The sequence below is a fragment of the Salvelinus fontinalis genome, chromosome 3 (genome assembly GCF_029448725.1).
Source record: "Salvelinus fontinalis isolate EN_2023a chromosome 3, ASM2944872v1, whole genome shotgun sequence".
Classification (NCBI taxonomy): Eukaryota; Metazoa; Chordata; class Actinopteri; order Salmoniformes; family Salmonidae; genus Salvelinus; species Salvelinus fontinalis.
In genome coordinates this window covers 78,124,364-78,147,384 of record NC_074667.1, presented here as the reverse complement: position 1 = coordinate 78,147,384, position 23,021 = coordinate 78,124,364, and the positions used below count along the sequence as shown (strand labels likewise).

Genomic DNA, 23,021 nt, shown 5'->3' with positions numbered 1-23,021 from the left:
CAGTAATACTGTACAGTAAAGTATAATATAGTAGAAGACAGTACAATAGAATACAATAGAATATACCCAGGCCCGTGCTATTTATATTACCTTAATGGAGAACTGTGTTACTAATCATCTCTTCCTTCTCTCCTCTCTCTTTCCTCTCTTCCCTCTCTCCTCTCCTCCTTCTCTCCTCTCTCTTTCCTCTCCTCCCTCTCTCCTCTCCCCCTTCTCTCCTCTCTCTTTCCTCTCTTCCCTCTCTCCTCTCCTCCTTCTCTCCTCTCTCTTTCCTCTCCTCCCTCTCTCCTCTCCCCCTTCTCTCCTCTCTCTTCCCTCTCCACCCTCTCTCCTCTTCTCCATTCAGGGGTATCTGCACCCAGGCCCCGTGTTATTGTATCCTAATGGAGTACTGTGCCCAGGGCCAGCTGTACGAGGTGCTGAGGGCGGGTAGGAAGATCACCCCCTCCCTGCTCATCGACTGGGCCATGGGCATGGCTGGAGGCATGAACTACCTCCACCTACACAAGATCATCCACAGAGACCTCAAGTCGCCCAAGTAAATAGTCCTATCTACACGATAACTATGCTTTAGCTTGGTGGCAGATCTATATGTGCTTGAGCCAATTATCTCTGTTGTGTTCATTGTCATGCCAAACATATGGTGGTACATGAAGTAGATATCATTGAATATGATACGTTTTAGGGTTGTTAGCGACTTAGCGTACATTTAGTTTCTCAAGTTACCAGACCTCAATATCTATATTCTTGTTTGAGTAATTTGAATAGTTCTAGGGACTGTGTTGTGTCTCTCTGTGGCTACTGTACCTTCCCCTGACTGTCTCTCTGTGGCTACTGTACCTTCCCCTGACTGTCTCTCTGTGGCTACTGTACCTTCCCCTGACTGTCTCTCTGTGACTACTGTACCTTCCCCTGACTGTCTCTCTGTGGCTACTGTACCTTCCCCTGACTGTGTCTCTGTGGCTACTGTACCTTCCCCTGACTGTGTCTCTGTGGCTACTGTACCTTCCCCTGACTGTCTCTCTGTGACTACTGTACCTTCCCCTGACTGTCTCTCTGTGGCTACTGTACCTTCCCCTGACTGTCTCTCTGTGGCTACTGTACCTTCCCCTGACTGTCTCTCTGTGGCTACTGTACCTTCCCCTGACTGTGCCTGTATACTCTACTCTAGTATGTTGATCACCTATGATGACGCGGTGAAAATCTCTGACTTCGGGACGTCTAAGGAGATGAGTGATAAGAGCACCAAGATGTCGTTCGCCGGTACGGTGGCCTGGATGGCCCCAGAGGTGATCAGGAACGAACCTGTGTCAGAGAAGGTCGACATCTGGTAAGAGAAAACACCTTCTTACATTTTCCTTCGTGCTTTATAGCATTATTTAGTTTGATATCAATCCATCTGAAAAAGAGACCTGTTAAAATAAAGGTTAAATAAAATAAAATCTTTACAAATCATTTTAAGTATAATGTTTATAATTTTAGCAAACGCTCTTAACCAGAGTGCCTTGAGCCTACCCTGCTTTTCTGTTTATTTTTCTGTTTCCTTCTCCATCCATCCATCTATTCATCCCTCTCTCTCTCTTTCTCCCTCTCTCTCTCTTTCTCTCCTCCTCCCTCTCTCTCTCTCTCTCTTTCTCTCCTCCGCCCTCTCTCTCTCTCTCTCTCTCTCACTCTCTCTCTCCCTCTCTCTCTCTTTCTCTCCTCTCTCTCTCGCTCGTGTCCCTCTCTCTCTCTCGTCTCTCGCTCTCTCTCTCTCTCTCTCTCTCCCTCTCTCTCTCTCTCTCTCTCTCGTCTCTCTCTCGCTCGTGTTCCTCTCTCTATCTTGTCTCTCTCTCTCTCTCTCTTGCTCTCTCTCTCCTAAGAGAGGAATGCTGGCTAATTCAATTATTGATTTGCCAGATGCTCTTGTGCTCTGGAGAGGCTGAAATATCCTTTCTAAAGCCTGTGTCCTGGCCCTGGGCCTAGAGCACACTACACTGGATATGGAGAGGGGAGTCTGATTTCACACTGATCCTACACTACTGAAAGATGAGAGAGTGGTTTCTCCCAGAGTCGAATGGTAGAGTCTGATTTCCAAACATTTTAACATCATTTTTTGTAAACATTTTAGTAATTTAGCAGACACTCTAATTTAGGGTTTTACAATCAGTGCTTTCAACTATATAAAAGTAGGTCCATGATCATTTCTACACAGTTTCGATGTCCCCCCCCAAAACCACCCACGGGCCCGTTCAAATACGCTCGAGTTTGACACGTGAACTAAAAGTTACAACTGTCCGATGTGTGAAAAACTACAAGAATGTAGACAGTATGTATCTGTATCTATCTCTGGTTCTACATTACGGTTCTACATTATCTCCTGCCCTTATCGCTGTCTATTCTGACAGAAAGGATGGTTTGAGGTTTGCTGATTGTTCTGGTCTGCCTTAACATGCTCTGACAGTTGGCCCAGACAACTGGCTAAATATAAAAGTACATTAGGTCTACTGTAGACAGTAAAATGAGGAGTCATTTTTACAAACTCCATTGAATGAGAGTGTTCCTCGGAACCATTGCATAAAGGGCATTGTGACAAAGACTGTGAGACAGCAAGGTTCTCTCCCTTTTACCGTCCCACTCTGGAGAAATCTACAATAAGATCGGGTGTAGAGAAAATGAAATGGTTTCTTCGAGAATAACATAACAGGACAGAGAATGCCATTACATGCTTCAGTCATAGTATTACTCATTACATGCTTCAGTCATAGTATTACTCATTACATGCTTCAGTCATAGTATTACTCATTACATGCTTCAGTAATAGTATTATTCATTACAAGCTTCAGGCATTGTATTACTCATTACATGCTTCAGTCATAGTATTATTCATTACATGCTTCACTCATAGTATTACTCATTACATGCTTCAGTCACAGTATTACTCATTACATGCTTCAGTAATAGTATTATTCATTACATGCTTCAGTCATAGTATTACTCATTACATGCTTCAGTCATAGTATTACTCATTACATGCTTCAGGCATTGTATTACTCATTACATGCTTCAGTCATCTTATTACTCATTACATGCTTCAGTCATAGTATTAATCATTACATGCTTCAGTCATAGTATTACTCATGACATGCTTCAGTCATAGTATTACTCATTACATGCTTCAGTCATCTTATTACTCATTACATGCTTCAGTCATAGTATTACTCATGACATGCTTCAGTCATAGTATTACTCATTACATGCTTCAGGCATAGTATTACTCATTACATGCTTCAATCATAGTATTACTCATTACATGCTTCAGTCATAGTATTAATCATTACATGCTTCAGTCATAGTATTACTCATTACATGCTTCAGTCATAGTATTATTCATTACATGCTTCAGTCATAGTATTACTCATGACATGCTTCAGTCATAGTATTACTCATTACATGCTTCAGTCATAGTATTATTCATTACATGCTTCAGTCATAGTATTATTCATTACATGCTTCAGTCATAGTATTATTCATTACATGCTTCAGTCATAGTATTATTCATTACATGCTTCAGTCATAGTATTATTCATTACATGCTTCAGTCATAGTATTACTCATTACATGCTTCAGTCATAGTATTACTCATTACATGCTTCAGTCATAGTATTAATCATTACATGCTTCAGTCATAGTATTAATCATTACATGCTTCAGTCATAGTATTACTCATTACATGCTTCAGTCATAGTATTACTCATTGCATGCTTCAGTCATAGTATTATTGTCACGTTCCTGACCTGTTTTCCTTTGTTTTGTATTCATTTTAGTTGGTCAGGGCGTGAGTTGGGTGGGTTTGTCTATGTTTGTATTTCTATGTGGGGTTTTGTGTTCGGCCTGGTATGATTCTCAATTAGAGACAGGTGTGTATTGTTTGTCTCTAATTGAGAGTCATACAAAGGCAGCCAGGGTTTCACTGGTGTTTTGTGGGTGTTTGTTCCTGTGTCCTCACAGGACAGTTGAAGGTTAGTCACGTTTGTTGTTTTGTAGTTTGTAGTGTCTTGTTTGCTGTTTGTTCATTAAAAGATGGCTTATTTCCCTCAATCCGCATCTTGGTCCTATCCATGCTCCTCCTCGTTAAAGGGGGAGAACAACATTGACTGCCTTTACAGAAACACCCACCACAACAGGACCAAGCGGATTGAGGAGAGAGAGAAAGAACTAAAGCAATGGAGAGAAGAGGAATGGAGTTGGGAGCAAATTTTCAATGGAGAAGGACCCTGGGCTAAGGTGGGAGAGAATCGCCGCTCTCGGGAGGAGAAGAAGGCAGCCACAGCCCAGGAGCGCAGGTATGAGGGTACGCGGCTAGCACGGAAGCCCGAGAGGCTCACCCAAAAATTTCTTGGGGGGGGGCTAAAGGGGAGTGTGGCGAAGCCGGGTTGGATACCTGAGCCAACTCCCCGGGCTTGCCGTGGAGTAAGAGGGCGTCGTACTGGTCAGACACCGTGTTATGCGGTGAAGCGCACGGTGTCCCCAGTACGCGTGCTTAGCCCAGTGCGGGCTATTCCACCTTGCCGCACTGGGAGGGCTAGGTTGGGCATCGAGCCGGATGCCATGAAGCCGGCCCAACGTATCTGGCCTCCAGTACGTCTCCTCGGGCCGGCGTACATGGCACCAGCCTTACAGGTGGTGTCCCCAGTTCGCCTGCATAGCTCAGTGCGGGCTATTCCACCTCGCCGCACTGGCAGGGCTACGGGGATCATTCAACCTGGTAGGTTTGGGGAGGCTCGGTGCTCAAGAGCACGTGTCCTCCTTCACGGTCCGGTATATCCGGCGCCACCTTCCCACCCCAGCTCAATACCACCAGTGCCTACACCACGCACCAGGCTTCCAGTCCATCTCCAGAGCCCTGTTCCTCCTCCACGTACTCTCCCTATGGTGCGTGTCTCCAGCCCAGTGCCTCCAGTTCCGGCACCACGCACCAAGCCTCCTGTGCGTCTCCAGAGCCCTGGACGCACTGTTCCTTCTCCCCGCACTCGCCCTGAGGTGCGTGCCTTCAGCCCGGTACCTCCAGTTCCGGTACCACGCACCAGGCCTAGAGTGCGCCACGAGAGTCCAGTGTGCCCTGTTCCTGTTCCCCGCACTCGCCCTGAGGTGCGTGCCCTCAGCCCGGTACCTCCAGTTCCGGTACCACGCACCAGGCCTATAGTGCGTCTCAGCCGGCCAGAGTCTGCCGTCTGCCCAGCGGTGCCTGAACGGCCCGTCTGCCCAGCTCCGTCTGAGCCATCTGTCTGCCCAGCGCCGTCTGAGCCATCTGTCTGCCCAGCGCCGTCTGAGCCATCTGTCTGCCCAGCGCCGTCTGAGCCATCTGTCTGCCCAGCGCCGTCTGAGCCATCTGTCTGCCCAGCGCCGTCTGAGCCATCTGTCTGCCCAGCGCCGTCTGAGCCATCTGTCTGCCCAGCGCCGTCTGAGCCATCTGTCTGCCCAGCGCCGTCTGAGCCATCTGTCTGCCCAGCGCCATCTGAGTCAGCCGTCTGCCACGAGCCAGTAGAGCCGCCCGTCTGTCCCGAGCCAGTAGAGCCGTCCGTCAGTCAGGAGCCGCTAGAGCCGTCCGTCAGTCAGGAGCCGCCAGAGACGCCCGCCAGTCAGGAGCTGCCAGAGACGCCCGCCAGTCAGGAGCTGCCAGAGACGCCCGCCAGTCAGGAGCTGCCAGAGACGCCCGCCAGTCAGGAGCTGCCCGCCAGTCAGGAGCTGCCCGCCAGTCAGGAGCTGCCCGCCAGTCAGGAGCTGCCCTACAGTCAGGAGCTGCCCTACAGTCCGGAGCTGCCCTACAGTCCGGAGCTGCCCTACAGTCCGGAGCTGCCCTACAGTCCGGAGCTGCCCTACAGTCCGGAGCTGCCCTACAGTCCGGAGCTGCCACTCAGCCCGGACCTGCCGGAGTCCCTCAGCCAGGACCTGCCGGAGTCCCTCAGCCAGGACCTGCCGCCCCTTATCCCGGTGCTGCCCCTTGTCCCGGTGCTGCCCCTTGTCCCGGTGCTGCCCCTTGTCCCGGTGCTGCCCCTTGTCCCGGTGCTGCCCCTTGTCCCGGTGCTGCCCCTTGTCCCGGTGCTGCCCCTTGTCCCGGTGCTGCCCCTTGTCCCGGTGCTGCCCCTTATCCCGGTGCTGCCCCTTCATTTAGGTGGGGTTAGTGGGAGGGTGGTCATTGGGAGGGGGATAAAGAAGCGGGGATTGATTATGGTGGGGTGGGGACCTCGTCCACCGCCAGAGCCGCCACCGTGGACAGACGCCCACCCAGACCCTCCCCTAGACTTTGTGCTGGTGCGCCCGGAGTTCGCACCTTAAGGGGGGGGTTCTGTCACGTTCCTGACCTGTTTTCCTTTGTTTTGTATTCATTTTAGTTGGTCAGGGCGTGAGTTGGGTGGGTTTGTCTATGTTTGTATTTCTATGTGGGGTTTTGTGTTCGGCCTGGTATGATTCTCAATTAGAGACAGGTGTGTATTGTTTGTCTCTAATTGAGAGTCATACAAAGGCAGCCAGGGTTTCACTGGTGTTTTGTGGGTGTTTGTTCCTGTGTCCTCACAGGACAGTTGAAGGTTAGTCACGTTTGTTGTTTTGTAGTTTGTAGTGTCTTGTTTGCTGTTTGTTCATTAAAAGATGGCTTATTTCCCTCAATCCGCATCTTGGTCCTATCCATGCTCCTCCTCGTTAAAGGGGGAGAACAACATTGACTGCCTTTACAATTATTCATTACATGAATCACTCATAGTATTACTCATGACATGCTTCACTCATAGTATTACTCATGACATGCTTCACTCATAGTATTACTCATGACATGCTTCACTCATAGTATTATTCATTACATGAATCACTCATAGTATTACTCATCGTATAAAAAGGCAATAAGCAATTTATTAAGGGTACTACTCTAACCACAGGAGGTTGGTGGACACTTAATTTGGGAGGAAGGGCTCGTGGTAATGGCTGGAGTGGAATAGGCGGAATGGTATCAAATACATCAAACACATGGTTTGATGCCATTACATTCGCTCTGTTCCAGCCATTGTTAAGAGCCGTTCTCCCCTCAGCGGCCTCCACTGACTATAACACGCAATACATTATATGTCTGTAGAGGTAAACTACCCATTCTGTAGATTCTCATCGATAATAAACAAGTGGCCAGAGATAGAAGCTAAAAAGAATCACATAAATACAACATTACTTTCTCCCTCCCACATGATGCTATTGGTGCTTTCTCCCTTCCACATGATGCTATTGGTGCTTTCCCCCTCCCACATGATGCTATTGGTGCTTTCTCCCTCCCACATGATGCTATTGGTGCTTTCTCCCTCCCACATGATGCTATTGGTGCTTTCTCCCTCCCACATGATGCTATTGGTGCTTTCTCCCTTCCACATGATACTATTGGTGCTTTCTCCCTCCCACATGATGCTATTGGTGCTTTCTCCCTCCCACATGATGCTATTGGTGCTTTCCCCCTCCCACATGATGCTATTGGTGCTTTCTCCCTCCCACATGATGCTATTGGTGCTTTCTCCCTCCCACATGATGCTATTGGTGCTTTCTCCCTCCCACATGATGCTATTGGTGCTTTCTCCCTTCCACATGATACTATTGGTGCTTTCTCCCTCCCACATGATGCTATTGGTGCTTTCTCCCTCCCACATGATGCTATTGGTGCTTTCCCCCTCCCACATGATGCTATTGGTGCTTTCTCCCTCCCACATGATGCTATTGGTGCTTTCTCCCTCCCACATGATGCTATTGGTGCTTTCTCCCTCCCACATTTACGTTTACATTTAAGTCATTTAGCAGACGCTCTTATCCAGAGCGACTTACAGATTGGTGCATTCACCTTAAGATATCCAGTGGAACAGCCACTTTACAATAGTGCATCTAAATCTTTTAAGGGGGGGGGGGGGGGGGGGCAGAAGGATTACTTTATCCTATCCTAGGTATTCCTTAAAGAGGTGGGGTTTCAGGTGTCTCCGGAAGGTGGTGACTGACTCCGCTGTCCTGGCGTCGTGAGGGAGTTTGTTCCACCATTGGGGTGCCAGAGCAGCGAACAGTTTTGACTGGGCTGAGCGGGAACTGTACTTCCTCAGTGGTAGGGAGGCGAGCAGGCCAGAGGTGGATGAACGCAGTGCCCTTGTTTGGGTCCCTCCCACATGATACTATTGGTGCTTTCTCCCTCCCACATGATGCTATTGGTGCTTTCTCCCTCCCACATGATACTATTGGTGCTTTCTCCCTCCCACATGATACTATTGGTGCTTTCTCCCTCCCACATGATGCTATTGGTGCTTTCTCCCTCCCACATGATGCTATTGGTGCTTTCTCCCTCCCACATGATGCTATTGGTGCTTTATCCCTCCCACATGATGCTATTGGTGCTTTCTCCCTTCCACATGATGCTATTGGTGCTTTCTCCCTCCCACATGATACTATTGGTGCTTTCTCCCTCCCACATGATGCTATTGGTGCTTTCTCCCTCCCACATGATGCTATTGGTACTTTCTCCCTCCCACATGATGCTATTGGTGCTTTCTCCCTCCCACATGATGCTATTGGTGCTTTCTCCCTCCCACATGATGCTATTGGTGCTTTCTCCCTCCCACATGATGCTATTGGTGCTTTCTCCCTCCCACATGATGCTATTGGTGCTTTCTCCCTCCCACATGATGCTATTGGTGCTTTTTCCCTCCCACATGATGCTATTGGTGCTTTCTCCCTCCCACACAAAGCTATTGGTGCTTTCTCCCTCCTAGATGATGCTATTGGTGCTTTCTCCCTCCCACATGATGCTATTGGTGCTTTCTCCCTCCCACACAAAGCTATTGGTGCTTTCTCCCTCCCACATGATGCTATTGGTGCTTTCTCCTTCCCACATGATGCTATTGGTGCTTTCTCCCTCCCACATGATGCTATTGGTGCTTTCTCCCCCCCACATGATGCTATTGGTGCTTTCTCCCTCCCACATGATGCTATTGGTGCTTTCTCCCTCCCACACGATACTATTGGTGCGCACCAGAGTTGCCGTGGTGATCCAGATCCAAGGTGTCATCAACAACAACCTTTCCATAGTTACTCTCCTGGGACGGGACCTCTCTTATCCCCCATCCTCTACCCGACGGCAGGGGAAGAGCCACACCCTGGCATCGGGCAGGCTAGGGCTAAAAGCCAGGGGAGCCCAGTACACACATAAACACACACTGACTGACTGGCACTTTTTACAGCCCCCAACATGCAGCCTACACAGCCTTGTTTTTGTATAGTATGGGAAACAATATTGTAAGCACGAAGGTATTAGGGTACATAGAAGAGGCTATCACACAAACGATGCTGATGTGTTGCTGTTTTTCACAATGGCTCCTGAACACCCGTCTTTACTGAACAGAAGTGTTCCTTTAAAAGAGTAGTATGGACTCATGGGATCTCTCTCCCTCTCTCTGCAGGTCGTTTGGTGTGGTGCTATGGGAGATGTTGACCGGAGAGGTACCGTATAAAGACGTGGACTCTTCAGCCATCATCTGGGGGGTGGGAAACAATAGCCTGAACCTACCTGTCCCAGAGAGCTGCCCAGACGGCTTCAAAATACTGCTGAGACAGTGCTGGTGAGACAGAGGGATGGAAAGGAGGAAGGGTGGGTGTAGGGGAGGGTGGAGGACAGGGCATAAAATAAGGGGTGCCTCGAGGACAGGGCATAAAAGAAGGGGTGCCTCGAGGACAGGGCATAAAAAAGGGGGTGGAGGACAGGGCATAAAAGGAGGGGTGGAGGACAGGGCATAAAAGGAGGGGTGGAGGACAGGGCACAAAAGAAGGGATGGAGGACAGGGCATAAAAAAGGGGGTGGAGGACAGGGCATAAAAGAAGGGGTGGAGGACAGGGCATAAAAGGAGGGGTGGAGGACAGGGCATAAAAGGAGGGGTGGAGGACAGGGCACAATAGAAGGGATGGAGGACAGGGCATAAAAAAGGGGGTGGAGGACAGGGCATAAAAAAGGGGGTGGAGGACAGGGCATAAAAGAAGGGGTGGAGGACAGGGCATAAAAGAATGGGTGGAGGACAGGGCATAAAAGAAAGGGTGGAGGACAGGGCATAAAAGAAGGGGTGGAGGACAGGGCATAAAAGAAGGGGTGGAGGACAGGGCATAAAAGGAGGGGTGGAGGACAGGGCATAAAGGAGGGGTGGAGGACAGGGCATAAAATAAAGGGTGGAGGACAGGGCATAAAAAAGGGGGTGGAGGACAGGGCATAAAAGAAGGGGTGGAGGACAGGGCATAAAATAAAAGGTGGAGGACAGGGCATAAAAAAGGGGGTGGAGGACAGGGCATAAAAGAAAGGGTGGGGGACAGAGAATAAAAGAAGGGGTGGAGGACAGGGCACAAAAGGAGGGGTGGAGGACAGGGCATAAAAAGGAGGGGTGGAGGACAGGGCATAAAAGAAGGGGTGGAGGACAGGGCATAAAAAAGGGGGTGGAGGACAGGGCACAAAAGAAGGGGTGGAGGACAGGGAATAAAAGAAAGGGTGGGGGACAGAGAATAAAAGAAGGGGTGGAGGACAGGGCATAAAAAGAAAGGGTGGAGGACAGGGCACAAAAGGAGGGGTGGAGGACAGGGCATAAAAAGAAAGGGTGGAGGACAGGGCACAAAAGGAGGGGTGGAGGACAGGGCATAAAAGAAGGGGTGGAGGACAGGGCATAAGAAAGGGGGTGGAGGACAGGGCATAAAAAAGGGGGTGGAGGACAGGGCACAAAAGAAGGGGTGGAGGACAGGGAATAAAAGAAAGGGTGGGGGACAGAGAATAAAAGAAGGGGTGGAGGACAGGGCACAAAAGGAGGGGTGGAGGACAGGGAATAAAAGAAGGGGTGGAGGACAGGGCATAAAAGAAAGGGTGGAGGACAGGGCATAAAATAAGGGGTGGAGGACAGGGCATAAAAGAAGGGGTGGAGGACGGGGAATAAAAGAAAGGGTGGAGGACAGGGCATAAAAAAGGGGGTGGAGGACAGGGCATAAAAAGGGGGTGGAGGACAGGGCATAAACGGAGGGGTGGAGGACAGGGCATAAAAGAAGGGGTGGAGGACAGGGCATAAAAGAAGGGGTGGAGGACAGGGCATAAAATAAGGGGTGGAGGACAGGGCATAAAAGGAGGGGTGGAGGACAGGGCATAAAAGAAGGGGGTGGAGGACAGGGCATAAAAGAAGGGGGTGGAGGACAGGGCATAAACATGTTTATCAAATAGAAGAGGATTTAAGTAATCAGAAGATGTAGATGTTGTACATTGTAGTTGTATTTAAAGATATGTGTGTATCTGCCTCCAGGAGCAGTAAGCCCAGGAACAGACCTTCATTCAGACAGATCCTACTGCACCTGGACATCGCCTCCGCTGACCTGCTGTCTACCCCACAGGAGACATACTTCAAATCTCAGGTACTGTCACATAAGTAAACAGAGTACTAGAATGGACATTGACACGCTGGCAACATGACTACAGGACAGCCATCTTGAAATGAAAGCGTTCATTTTAGAGTTATAAAGGTTTATGACAGTGGTAGTCACTAATATTTCCAAGAGCCACTTTTGTAAAACAAAATCACTGGGCGAGCCGCCATACCCATCAGAGAACATGGGTTGGGGGGGGGGGGGGGGGGGTCACAAAGTCAAATTGATTCAAAACATGAATTTAAACAGATTCATACATGATATTTAATATACTAAACTCAGCATAAAAAGAAAAGTCCTCTCACTGTCAACTGCGTTTATTTTCAGCAAACTTAACGTGTAAATAAGATTCAACAACTGAGACATAAACTGAACAAGTTCCACAGACATGTGACTAACAGAAATGGAATAATGTGTCCCTGAACAAAGGGGGGGGTCAAAATCAAAAGTAACAGTCAGTATCTGGTGTGGTCACCAGCTGCATTAAGTACTGCAGTGCATCTCCTCCTCATGGACTGTACCATATTTGCCAGTTCTTGCTGTGAGATGTTACCCCACTCTTCCACCAAGGCACCTGCAAGTTCCCGGACATTTCTGGGGGGAATGGCCCTAGCCCTCACCCTCCGATCCAACAGGTCCCAGACGTGCTCAATGGGATTGAGATCCGGGCTCTTTGCTGGCCATGGCAGAACACTGACATTCCTGTCTTGCAGGAAATCACGCACAGAACGAGCAGTATGGCTGGTGGCATTGTCATGCTGGAGGGTCATGTCAGGATGAGCCTGCAGGAAGAGTACCACATGAGGGAGGAGGATGTCTTCCCTGTAACGCACAGCATTGAGATTGCCTGCAATGACAACAAGCTCAGTCCGATGATGCTGTGACACACCGCCCCAGACCATGACGGACCCTCCACCTCCAAATCGATCCCTCTCCAGAGTACAGGCCTCGGTGTAACGCTCATTCCTTCAACGATAAACGCGAATCCGACCATCACCCCCTGGTGAGACAAAACTGTGACTCAGAGAAGAGCACTTTTAGCCAGTCCTGTCTGGTCCAGCAACGGTGGGTTTGTGCCCATAGGTGACGTTGTTGCCGGTGATGTCTGGTGAGGACCTGCCTTACAACAAGCCTACAAGCCCTCAGTCCAGCCTCTCTCAGCCTATTGCGGACAGTCTGAGCACTGATGGAGGGATTGTGTGTTCCTTGTGTAACAGGGAACACACAAGGGCAGTTGTTGTTGCCATCCTGTACCTGTCCCGCAGGTGTGATGTTCAGATGTACCGATCCTGTGCGATCCGTGTTGTTACACGTGGCCTGCCATTTCGAGGATGATCAGCTGTCAGTCCTGTCTCCCTGTAGCACTGTCTTAGGCGTCTCAAAGTACAGATATTGCAATTTATTGCCCTGGCCACATCTGCAGTCCTCATGCCTCCTTGCAGCATGCCTAAGGCACGTTCACACAGATGAACAGGGACCTCTGGGCATCTTTCTTTTGGTATTTTTCAGAGTCAGTAGAAAGGCCTCTTTAGTGTCCTAAGTTTTCATAACTGTGACCTTAATTGCCTACCGTCTGTAAGCTGTTAGTGTCTTAACGACAGTTCCACAAGTGCATGTTCAATAATTGTTTATGGTTCATTGAACAAGCATGGGAAACAGTGTTAAAACCCTTTACAATGAAGATCTGTGAAGTTATTTGGATTTTTACGAATTATCTTTGAAAGACAGGGTCCTGAAAAAGGGATGTTTCTTTTTTTGCTGAGTTTATTAACAGGGACCATTAAGCTATTTGATTCTCTGTTTTAGGACACTTGGGGGTATCAGAAACAAATGTGGAAAATAATTTGATGAATCTTTAGAATCTGACCTTTTTCCTATTATCTCGATAAAAGGTAAAGCATAGGATTAGTCAAATCAGGTAATGTCACACTTCAGTCTGATGGAAGTATACTGTGGAGTGATGGAAGTATGCTGTGGAATGATGGAAGTATGCTGTGGAATGATGGAAGTATGCTGTGGAGTGATGGAAGTATGCTGTGGGGTGATGGAAGTATGCTGTGGAGTGATGGAAGTATGCTGTGGGGTGATGGAAGTATGCTGTGGAGTGATGGAAGTATGCTGTGGAATAATGGAAGTATGCTGTGGAATAATGGAAGTATACTGTGGAGTGATGGAAGTATGCTGTGGAGTGATGGAAGTATGCTGTGGAGTGATGGAAGTATGCTGTGGAGTGATGGAAGTATGCTGTGGAATAATGGAAGTATGCTGTGGTGTGATGGAAGTATGCTGTGGAATGATGGAAGTATGCTGTGGAAGTATGGAAGTATGCTGTGGTGTGATGGAAGTATGCTGTGGAATGATGGAAGTATGCTGTGGAAGTATGGAAGTATGCTGTGGAATGATGGAAGTATGCTGTGGAATGATGGAAGTATGCTGTGGAGTGATGGAAGTATGCTGTGGAATGATGGAAGTATGCTGTGGAAGTATGGAAGTATGCTGTGGAATAATGGAAGTATGCTGTGGTGTGATGGAAGTATGCTGTGGAATGATGGAAGTATGCTGTGGAAGTATGGAAGTATGCTGTGGTGTGATGGAAGTATGCTGTGGAATAATGGAAGTATGCTGTGGAGTAATGGAAGTATGCTGTGGAATGATGGAAGTATGCTGTGGAGTAATGGAAGTATGCTGTGGAATGATGGAAGTATGCTGTGGAGTGATGGAAGTATGCTGTGGAATGATGGAAGTATGCTGTGGAATGATGGAAGTATGCTGTGGAATGATGGAAGTATGCTGTGGAAGTATGGAAGTATGCTGTGGTGTGATGGAAGTATGCTGTGGAATAATGGAAGTATGCTGTGGAGTAATGGAAGTATGCTGTGGAATGATGGAAGTATGCTGTGGAGTGATGGAAGTATGCTGTGGAGTGATGGAAGTATGCTGTGGAATGATGGAAGTATGCTGTGGAATGATGGAAGTATGCTGTGGAATAATGGAAGTATGCTGTGGAATGATGGAAGTATGCTGTGGAATGATGGAAGTATGCTGTGGAATGATGGAAGTATGCTGTGGAATGATGGAAGTATGCTGTGGAATGATGGAAGTATGCTGTGGTGTGATGGAAGTATGCTGTGGAATGATGGAAGTATGCTGTGGAAGTATGGAAGTATGCTGTGGTGTGATGGAAGTATGCTGTGGAATGATGGAAGTATGCTGTGGAAGTATGGAAGTATGCTGTGGAATGATGGAAGTATGCTGTGGAATGATGGAAGTATGCTGTGGAGTGATGGAAGTATGCTGTGGAATGATGGAAGTATGCTGTGGAATAATGGAAGTATGCTGTGGAGTGATGGAAGTATGCTGTGGAATGATGGAAGTATGCTGTGGAATGATGGAAGTATGCTGTGGAGTGATGGAAGTATGCTGTGGAAGTATGGAAGTATGCTGTGGAATAATGGAAGTATGCTGTGGAGTGATGGAAGTATGCTGTGGAATGATGGAAGTATGCTGTGGTGTGATGGAAGTATGCTGTGGAATGATGGAAGTATACTGTGGAGTGATGGAAGTATGCTGTGGAGTGATGGAAGTATGCTGTGGTGTGATGGAAGTATGCTGTGGAATGATGGAAGTATGCTGTGGAATGATGGAAGTATGCTGTGGAGTGATGGAAGTATGCTGTGGAGTGATGGAAGTATGCTGTGGAATGATGGAAGTATGTTGTGGAATGATGGAAGTATGCTGTGGTGTGATGGAAGTATGCTGTGGAATGATGGAAGTATGCTGTGGAATAATGGAAGTATGCTGTGGAATAATGGAAGTATGCTGTGGAAGTATGGAAGTATGCTGTGGAATGATGGAAGTATGCTGTGGAATGATGGAAGTATGCTGTGGAATAATGGAAGTATGCTGTGGAAGTATGGAAGTATGCTGTGGAATGATGGAAGTATGCTGTGGAAGTATGGAAGTATGCTGTGGAATGATGGAAGTATGCTGTGGAATGATGGAAGTATGCTGTGGAATGATGGAAGTATGCTGTGGTGTGATGGAAGTATGCTGTGGAATGATGGAAGTATGCTGTGGAATGATGGAAGTATGCTGTGGAATGATGGAAGTATGCTGTGGAATGATGGAAGTATGCTGTGGAATGATGGAAGTATGCTGTGGAATGATGGAAGTATGCTGTGGAATGATGGAAGTATGCTGTGGAATGATGGAAGTATGCTGTGGAATGATGGAAGTATGCTGTGGAATGATGGAAGTATGCTGTGGAATAATGGAAGTATGCTGTGGAATAATGGAAGTATACTGTGGAGTGATGGAAGTATACTGTGGAATAATGGAAGTATGCTGTGGAATAATGGAAGTATGCTGTGGTGTGATGGAAGTATGCTGTGGAATAATGGAAGTATGCTGTGGTGTGATTGAAATGTGCATCAGAAAGGTATTGAAAAGTTGAGAAAAACATCAGGGATGATCATCAAACAATCTTATGTGTGATCGTTTGTGGACAATCAATTCATTTCCCTCAGTTATCCTGTGCAGATTCCTCACTCTCCATTCCTACCGAGTCCTGCACAGCTTGAGTTGTACATGGAAGAATGTTCCAGAGTCTAAACGTCCAGGGTATGGGGGTCATAGTTGGTAATTCATAGGAAAAAAACAAATTCATGAAGCGCCAGTACTCGCTTTTATCTCTCTGTTTGTCCTAGATGCTAAAGGTTATTAACGTGACCACGGTTCTATGAAGTAAGTGGCACATTCAGCTGACTGAGGAAAACCCGTTCTTTCAGATTATTACCGCGAGCCAACAATCACGTCGCAGAGAGAAACATGCGTCTCGCAAGATGCGCAATGACTATGCCTGGTTTATGACTATGCCTGGTTTATGACAAAGGCCACTCTAGTATAGTAGTGAGTCTATATGAATACAGAAGAGTACTGTTCCTACTAAGCCACTAGCAGCTCTTTCTCTCTCTCACTCAAAACCAATTTCCCTGCTGTCTGTCTAGGAAAGATATATGTTGCCTTGTAAAATTACAAGCTGATGGACAAGTGCCCATGCATGCAATTACACAGGCAGTCACATAAGCACGACCCCAATAAACACACACACACATCAGTTTTTCTGATTCATTTCCTTCTGGCTGCGTCCCGCTGCTTCTGAACCTGATGGCATCTAGTGACGCAAATACCAGCGTCATAACTGTCTTCCCTCTCCTCCTTCCCTACTCCTCTCTCTCCCTCTCCTCCTTCCCTACTCTTCTCTCTCCCTCTCCTCCTTCCCTACTCCTCTCTCTCCCTCTCCTCCTTCCCTACTCCTCTCTCTCCCTCTCCTCCTTCCCTACTATTCTCTCTCCCTCTCCTCCTTCCCTACTCCTCTCTCTCCCTCTCCTCTTCCCTACTCTTCTCTCTCCCTCTCCTCCTTCCCTACTATTCTCTCTCCCTCTCCTCCTTCCCTACTCCTCTCTCTCCCTCTCCTCTTCCCTACTCTTCTCTCTCCCTCTCCTCCTTCCCTACTCTTCTCTCTCCCTCTCCTCTTCCCTACTCCTCCCTCTCCTCCTTCCCTACTCCTCTCTCTCCCTCTCCTCTTCCCTACTCTTCTCTCTCCCTCTCCTCCTTCCCTACTCTTCTCTCTCCCTCTCCTCCTTCCCTACTCTTCTCTCCCCCTCTCCTCCTTCCCTACTCTTCTCTCTCCCTCTCCTCCTTCCCTACTCCTCTCTCTCCCCCTTCCCTACTCCTCTCTCTCCCTCTCCTCCTTCCCTACTCTTCTCTCTCCCTCTCCTCTTCCCTACTCCTCTCTCTCCTCCTTCCCTACTCTTCTCTCTCCCTCTCCTCCTTCCCTACTCTTCTCTCCCCCTCTCCTCCTTCCCTACTCTTCTCTCTCCCTCTCCTCCTTCCCTACTCCTCTCTCTCCCTCTCCTCTTCCCTACTCTTCTCTCCCCCTCTCCTCCTTCCCTACTCCTCTCTCTCCCTCTCCTCCTTCCCTACTCCTCTCTCTCCCTCTCCTCCTTCCCTACTCTTCTCTCTCATTCTCCTCCTTCCCTACTCCTCTCTCTCCCTCTCCTCCTTCCCTACTCCTCTCTCTCCCTTTCCTCCTTCCCTACTCTCTTCTCTCTCCTCCTTCCCTACTATTCTCTCTCCCTCTCCTCTTCCCTACTCCTCTCTCTCCCTCTCCTCCTTCCCTACTCCTCTCTCTCCCTCTCCTCCTTCCCTACTCTTCTCTCTCATTCTCCTCCTTCCCTACTCCTCTCTCTCCCTCTCCTCCTTCCCTACTCCTCTCTCTCCCTTTCCTCCTTCCCTACTCTCTTCTCTCTCCTCCTTCCCTACTCTTCTCTCTCCCTCTCCTCCTTCCCTACTCCTCTCTCTCCCTCTCCTCCTTCCCTACTCTTCTCTCTCCCTCTCCTCCTTCCCTACTCCTCTCTCTCCCTCTCCTCCTTCCCTACTCTTCTCTCTCATTCTCCTCCTTCCCTACTCCTCTCTCTCCCTCTCCTCTTCCCTACTCCTCTCTCTCCCTCTCCTCCTTCCCTACTCCTCTCTCTCCCTCTCCTCCTTCCCTACTCTTCTCTCTCCCTCTCCTCCTTCCCTACTCTTCTCTCTCCCTCTCCTCCTTCCCTACTCCTCTCTCTCCCTCTCCTCCTTCCCTACTCTTCTCTCTCCCTCTCCTCCTTCTCTACTCTTCTCTCTCCCTCTCCTCCTTCCCTACTCTTCTCTCTCCCTCTCCTCCTTCCCTACTCCTCTCTCTCCCTCTCCTCTTCCCTACTATTCTCTCTCCCTCTCCTCTTCCCTACTATTCTCTCCCCCTCTCCTCCTTCCCTACTCTTCTCTCTCCCTCTCCTCCTTCCCTACTCCTCTCTCTCCCTCTCCTCCTTCCCTACTCCTCTCTCTCCCTCTCCTCCTACCCTACTCTTCTCTCTCCCTCTCCTCCTTCTCTACTCTTCTCTCTCCCTCTCCACTTCCCTACTCTCTTCTCTCTCCCTCTCCTCCTTCCCTACTCTCTTCTCTCTCCCTCTCCTCTTCCCTACTCTTCTCTCTCCCTCTCCTCCTTCCCTACTCTTCTCTCTCCCTCTCCTCCTTCCCTACTCTCTTCTCTCTCCCTCTCCTCTTCCCTACACTTCTCTCTCGCTCTCCTCCTTCCCTACTCTTCTCTCTCCCTCTCCTCCTTCCCTACTCCTCTCTCTCCCCCTTCCCTACTCCTCTCTCTCCCTCTCCTCCTTCCCTACTCTTCTCTCTCCCTCTCCTCCTTCCCTACTCCTCTCTCTCCCTCTCCTCCTTCCCTACTCTCTTCTCTCTCCCTCTCCTCTTCCCTACTCTTCTCTCTCCCTCTCCTCCTTCCCTACTCCTCTCTCTCCCCCTCCTCCTTCCCTACTCTCTTCTCTCTCCCTCTCCTCCTTCCCTACTCCTCTCTCTCCCTCTCCTCCTTCCCTACTCTCTTCTCTCTCCCTCTCCTCCTTCCCTACTCTTCTCTCTCCCTCTCCTCCTTCCCTACTCTCTTCTCTCTCCCTCTCCTCCTTCCCTACTCTTCTCTCTCCCTCTCCTCTTCCCTACTCCTCTCTCTCCCTCTCCTCCTTCCCTACTCTCTTCTCTCTCCCTCTCCTCCTTCCCTACTCTTCTCTCTCCCTCTCCTCCTTCCCTACTCCTCTCTCTCCCTGTCCTCCTTCCCTACTCTCTTCTCTCTCCCTCTCCTCTTCCCTACTCTTCTCTCTCCCTCTCCTCCTTCCCTACTCTTCTCTCTCCCTCTCCTCCTTCCCTACTCTCTTCTCTCTCCCTCTCCTCCTTCCCTACTCTCTTCTCTCTCCCTCTCCTCCTTCCCTACTCTCTTCTCTCTCCCTCTCCTCCTTCCCTACTCTTCTCTCTCCCTCTCCTCTTCCCTACTCCTCTCTCTCCCTCTCCTCCTTCCCTACTCTCTTCTCTCTCCCTCTCCTCCTTCCCTACTCTTCTCTCTCCCTCTCCTCCTTCCCTACTCCTCTCTCTCCCTCTCCTCCTTCCCTACTCTCTTCTCTCTCCCTCTCCTCTTCCCTACTCTTCTCTCTCCCTCTCCTCCTTCCCTACTCTTCTCTCTCCCTCTCCTCCTTCCCTACTCTTCTCTCTCCCTCTCCTCCTTCCCTACTCTCTTCTCTCTCCCTCTCCTCCTTCCCTACTCTCTTCTCTCTCCATCTCCTCCTTCCCTACTCTCTTCTCTCTCCCTCTCCTCTTCCCTACTCTTCTCTCTCCCTCTCCTCCTTCCCTACTCTTCTCTCTCCCTCTCCTCCTTCCCTACTCTCTTCTCTCTCCCTCTCCTCCTTCCCTACTCCTCTCTCTCCCTCTCCTCCTTCCCTACTCTTCTCTCTCATTCTCCTCCTTCCCTACTCTTCTCTCTCCCTCTCCTCCTTCCCTACTCCTCTCTCTCCCTCTCCTCCTTCCCTACTCTCTTCTCTCTCCCTCTCCTCCTTCCCTACTCTTCTCTCTCCCTCTCCTCCTTCTCTACTCTTCTCTCTCCCTCTCCTCCTTCCCTACTCCTCTCTCTCCCTCTCCTCCTTCTCTACTCTTCTCTCTCCCTCTCCTCCTTCCCTACTCTTCTCTCTCCCTCTCCTCCTTCCCTACTCCTCTCTCTCCCTCTCCTCCTTCCCTACTCTTCTCTCTCCCTCTCCTCCTTCCCTACTCTTCTCTCTCCCTCTCCTCCTTCCCTACTCCTCTCTCTCCCTCTCCTCCTTCCCTACTCCTCTCTCTCCCTCTCCTCCTTCCCTACTCTTCTCTCTCCCTCTCCTCCTTCCCTACTCTTCTCTCTCCCTCTCCTCCTTCCCTACTCCTCTCTCTCCCCCTTCCCTACTCCTCTCTCTCCCTCTCCTCCTTCCCTACTCTTCTCTCTCCCTCTCCTCCTTCCCTACTCCTCTCTCTCCCTCTCCTCTTCCCTACTCTTCTCTCTCCCTCTCCTCCTTCCCTACTCTCTTCTCTCTCCCTCTCCTCCTTCCCTACTCCTCTCTCTCCCTCTCCTCTTCCCTACTCTTCTCTCCCCCTCTCCTCCTTCCCTACTCCTCTCTCTCCCTCTCCTCCTTCCCTACTCTTCTCTCTCCCTCTCCTCTTCCCTACTCCTCTCTCTCCCTCTCCTCCTTCCCTACTCTTCTCTCTCCCTCTCCTCCTTCCCTACTCCTCTCTCTCCCTCTCCTCTTCCCTACTCTTCTCTCTCCCTCTCCTCCTTCCCTACTCCTCTCTCTCCCTCTCCTCCTTCCCTACTCCTCTCTCTCCCTCTCCTCCTTCCCTACTCTTCTCTCTCATTCTCCTCCTTCCCTACTCCTCTCTCTCCCTCTCCTCCTTCCCTACTCCTCTCTCTCCCTTTCCTCCTTCCCTACTCTCTTCTCTCTCCTCCTTCCCTACTCTTCTCTCTCCCTCTCCTCCTTCCCTACTCTTCTCTCTCCCTCTCCTCCTTCCCTACTCCTCTCTCTCCCTCTCCTCCTTCCCTACTCCTCTCTCTCCCTCTCCTCCTTCCCTACTCTTCTCTATCCCTCTCCTCCTTCCCTACTCTTCTCTCTCCCTCTCTTCCTTCCCTATTCTCTCTCTCTTCTCTCTCCCTCCCTTCTCCTCTCTCTCTCCTCTCTCCCTCCCTACTCCTTTCTCTTCTCTCTCCCTCCCTACTTCTCGCTGTCTTCTCTCTCACTTCCTCTTTATTCTCTCTCCCCTCTCCTCTTCCTCCCCCTCGCTTTTCGCCTCTCTCCTTATTCTCCGCTCTTTCCCTTTGTCTTTTACTCCTGCCCTCTCACTCACCCATCCTGCCCCCTCCCTTTCTTCTCTCTTTCTTTCTCCACCCTCCCCCTCTCCTCCTCTCCCCCTCTCCTCTCATAATGGATTTTTCTTGTAATGGCAGCAAGAAGTATTAGCTGCTACAGTCTATTCTATTGATTGCTTTAATGTGGAGGAGAGGCAGGGAGAAGGGGTTGGGAGGAGAGGAGAAGAGGTGGAGAGAAGGATGGGAGGAGGGAAGGAGAGGCAGGGAGGAGGGAAGGAGAGGCAGGGGAGGAGGGAACGAGAGGCAGGGTAGGAGAGGCAGGGAGGAGGGGACGAGAGGCAGGGGGAGGGAAGGAGAGGCAGGGAGGAGGGAAGGAGAGGCAGGGGAGGAGGGAAGGAGAGGCAGGGAGGAGGGGAGGAGAGGCAGGGAGGAGGGAAGGAGAGGCAGGGAGGAGGGAAGGAGAGACAGGGAGGGGGAGGCAGGGCAAGGAGGACATAAAGGAATGAGGGATGAGAGGGGTGGCTGCAGGCAGAGCAGAGTGCTCTCAAACTCCATTAGCTTAATAACAAAAGCCACACACACACAGATGGACCGTGACGGACGAATGGACGTGCACACAACCACACACAAACACTCTCTTAAAAACCCTTATGTCCTTGGACAAGACTAGACAGACAGCAGCTAAAGAGGCACTTGTCAAAGTCAGAATGGTACACAGGCAGGAAAATGTCCACGGTGTATTTTCTTTCAGAATGGTACACAGGCAGGAAAATGTCCACGGTGTATTTTCTTTCAGAATGGTACACAGGCAGGAAAATGTCCACGGTGTATTTTCTTTCAGAATGGTACACAGGCAGGAAAATGTCCACGGTGTATTTTCTTTCAGAATGGTACACAGGCAGGAAAATGTCCACGGTGTATTTTCTTTCAGAATGGTACACAGGCAGGAAAATGTCCACGGTGTATTTTCTTTCAGAATGGTACACAGGCAGGAAAATGTCCACGGTGTATTTTCTTTAAGAAAGTGTTCTGAGATGCTCTGTGACATGGATTCATTTTGACTGACACACATGGTATGTCTATGCTGCTGTCTAATTGTTATGACTGACACCATGATCTGTGTTGCTGTGTTTTAACTGGCACGGCGTCTGTTGCTGCATCTGTGTTGCAGGCAGAGTGGCGTGAGGAGGTGAAGCAACACTTTGAGAAGATCAAGTCAGAGGGGACGTGTATACACAGACTGGACGAGGAGATGATTATACGACGCAAAGAGGAGCTCAGGTACAGGAAGAGAGTCATGGATGGATGGATGGATGGATGGATGGATGGATGGATGGATGGATGGATGATGGATGGATGATGGATGGATGGATGGATGGATGATGGATGGATGGATGGATGATGGATGGATGATGGATGGATGGATGGATGGATGGATGGATGGATGATGGATCGATGATGGATGGATGGATGGATGATGGATGGATGATGGATGGATGATGGATGGATGGATGATGGATGGATGGATGGATGGATGGATGGATTCATTCATATTTAAGTGAATGTGTGAGCTAGTGAGGGAGCGAATGAACATACAGAAATAGTGCTACAGTAGACACATAAATACCGTACAGACAGACAGTAAATCAATAGCTAGCTGTACTGTCATGTGTTTGTATTAACCCTGTTTGTCCCTGTGGCTTTCTCTCTCCCTCTCTACCAGACATGCCCTGGATATACGCGAGCACTATGAGAGGAAGCTGGAGAGAGCCAACAACCTCTACATGGAGCTCAACGCTGTTATGCTACAGCTGGAGCTCAAGGAGAAGGAGCTACTCAAGTAATAATCCTAGTTATTGTTGCACACCTTACACACAATATCCATCTT

General features: G+C 49.4%; 1 protein-coding gene across 1 annotated transcript in view; it reads left to right on the top strand.

The window, feature by feature from the left end:
• Positions 1-23,021, top strand: part of LOC129851597 (mitogen-activated protein kinase kinase kinase 12-like) — a 51,338-nt gene that overhangs the window by 17,850 nt on the left and 10,467 nt on the right. Inside the window, exons 3-9 of the mRNA XM_055918207.1 lie at positions 4-10; positions 101-538; positions 1,172-1,330; positions 9,453-9,611; positions 11,316-11,424; positions 22,305-22,414; positions 22,857-22,973. Coding sequence (XP_055774182.1) covers positions 4-10; positions 101-538; positions 1,172-1,330; positions 9,453-9,611; positions 11,316-11,424; positions 22,305-22,414; positions 22,857-22,973 — 1,099 coding nt within the window. The remainder of the gene's footprint in view (positions 1-3; positions 11-100; positions 539-1,171; positions 1,331-9,452; positions 9,612-11,315; positions 11,425-22,304; positions 22,415-22,856; positions 22,974-23,021) is intronic.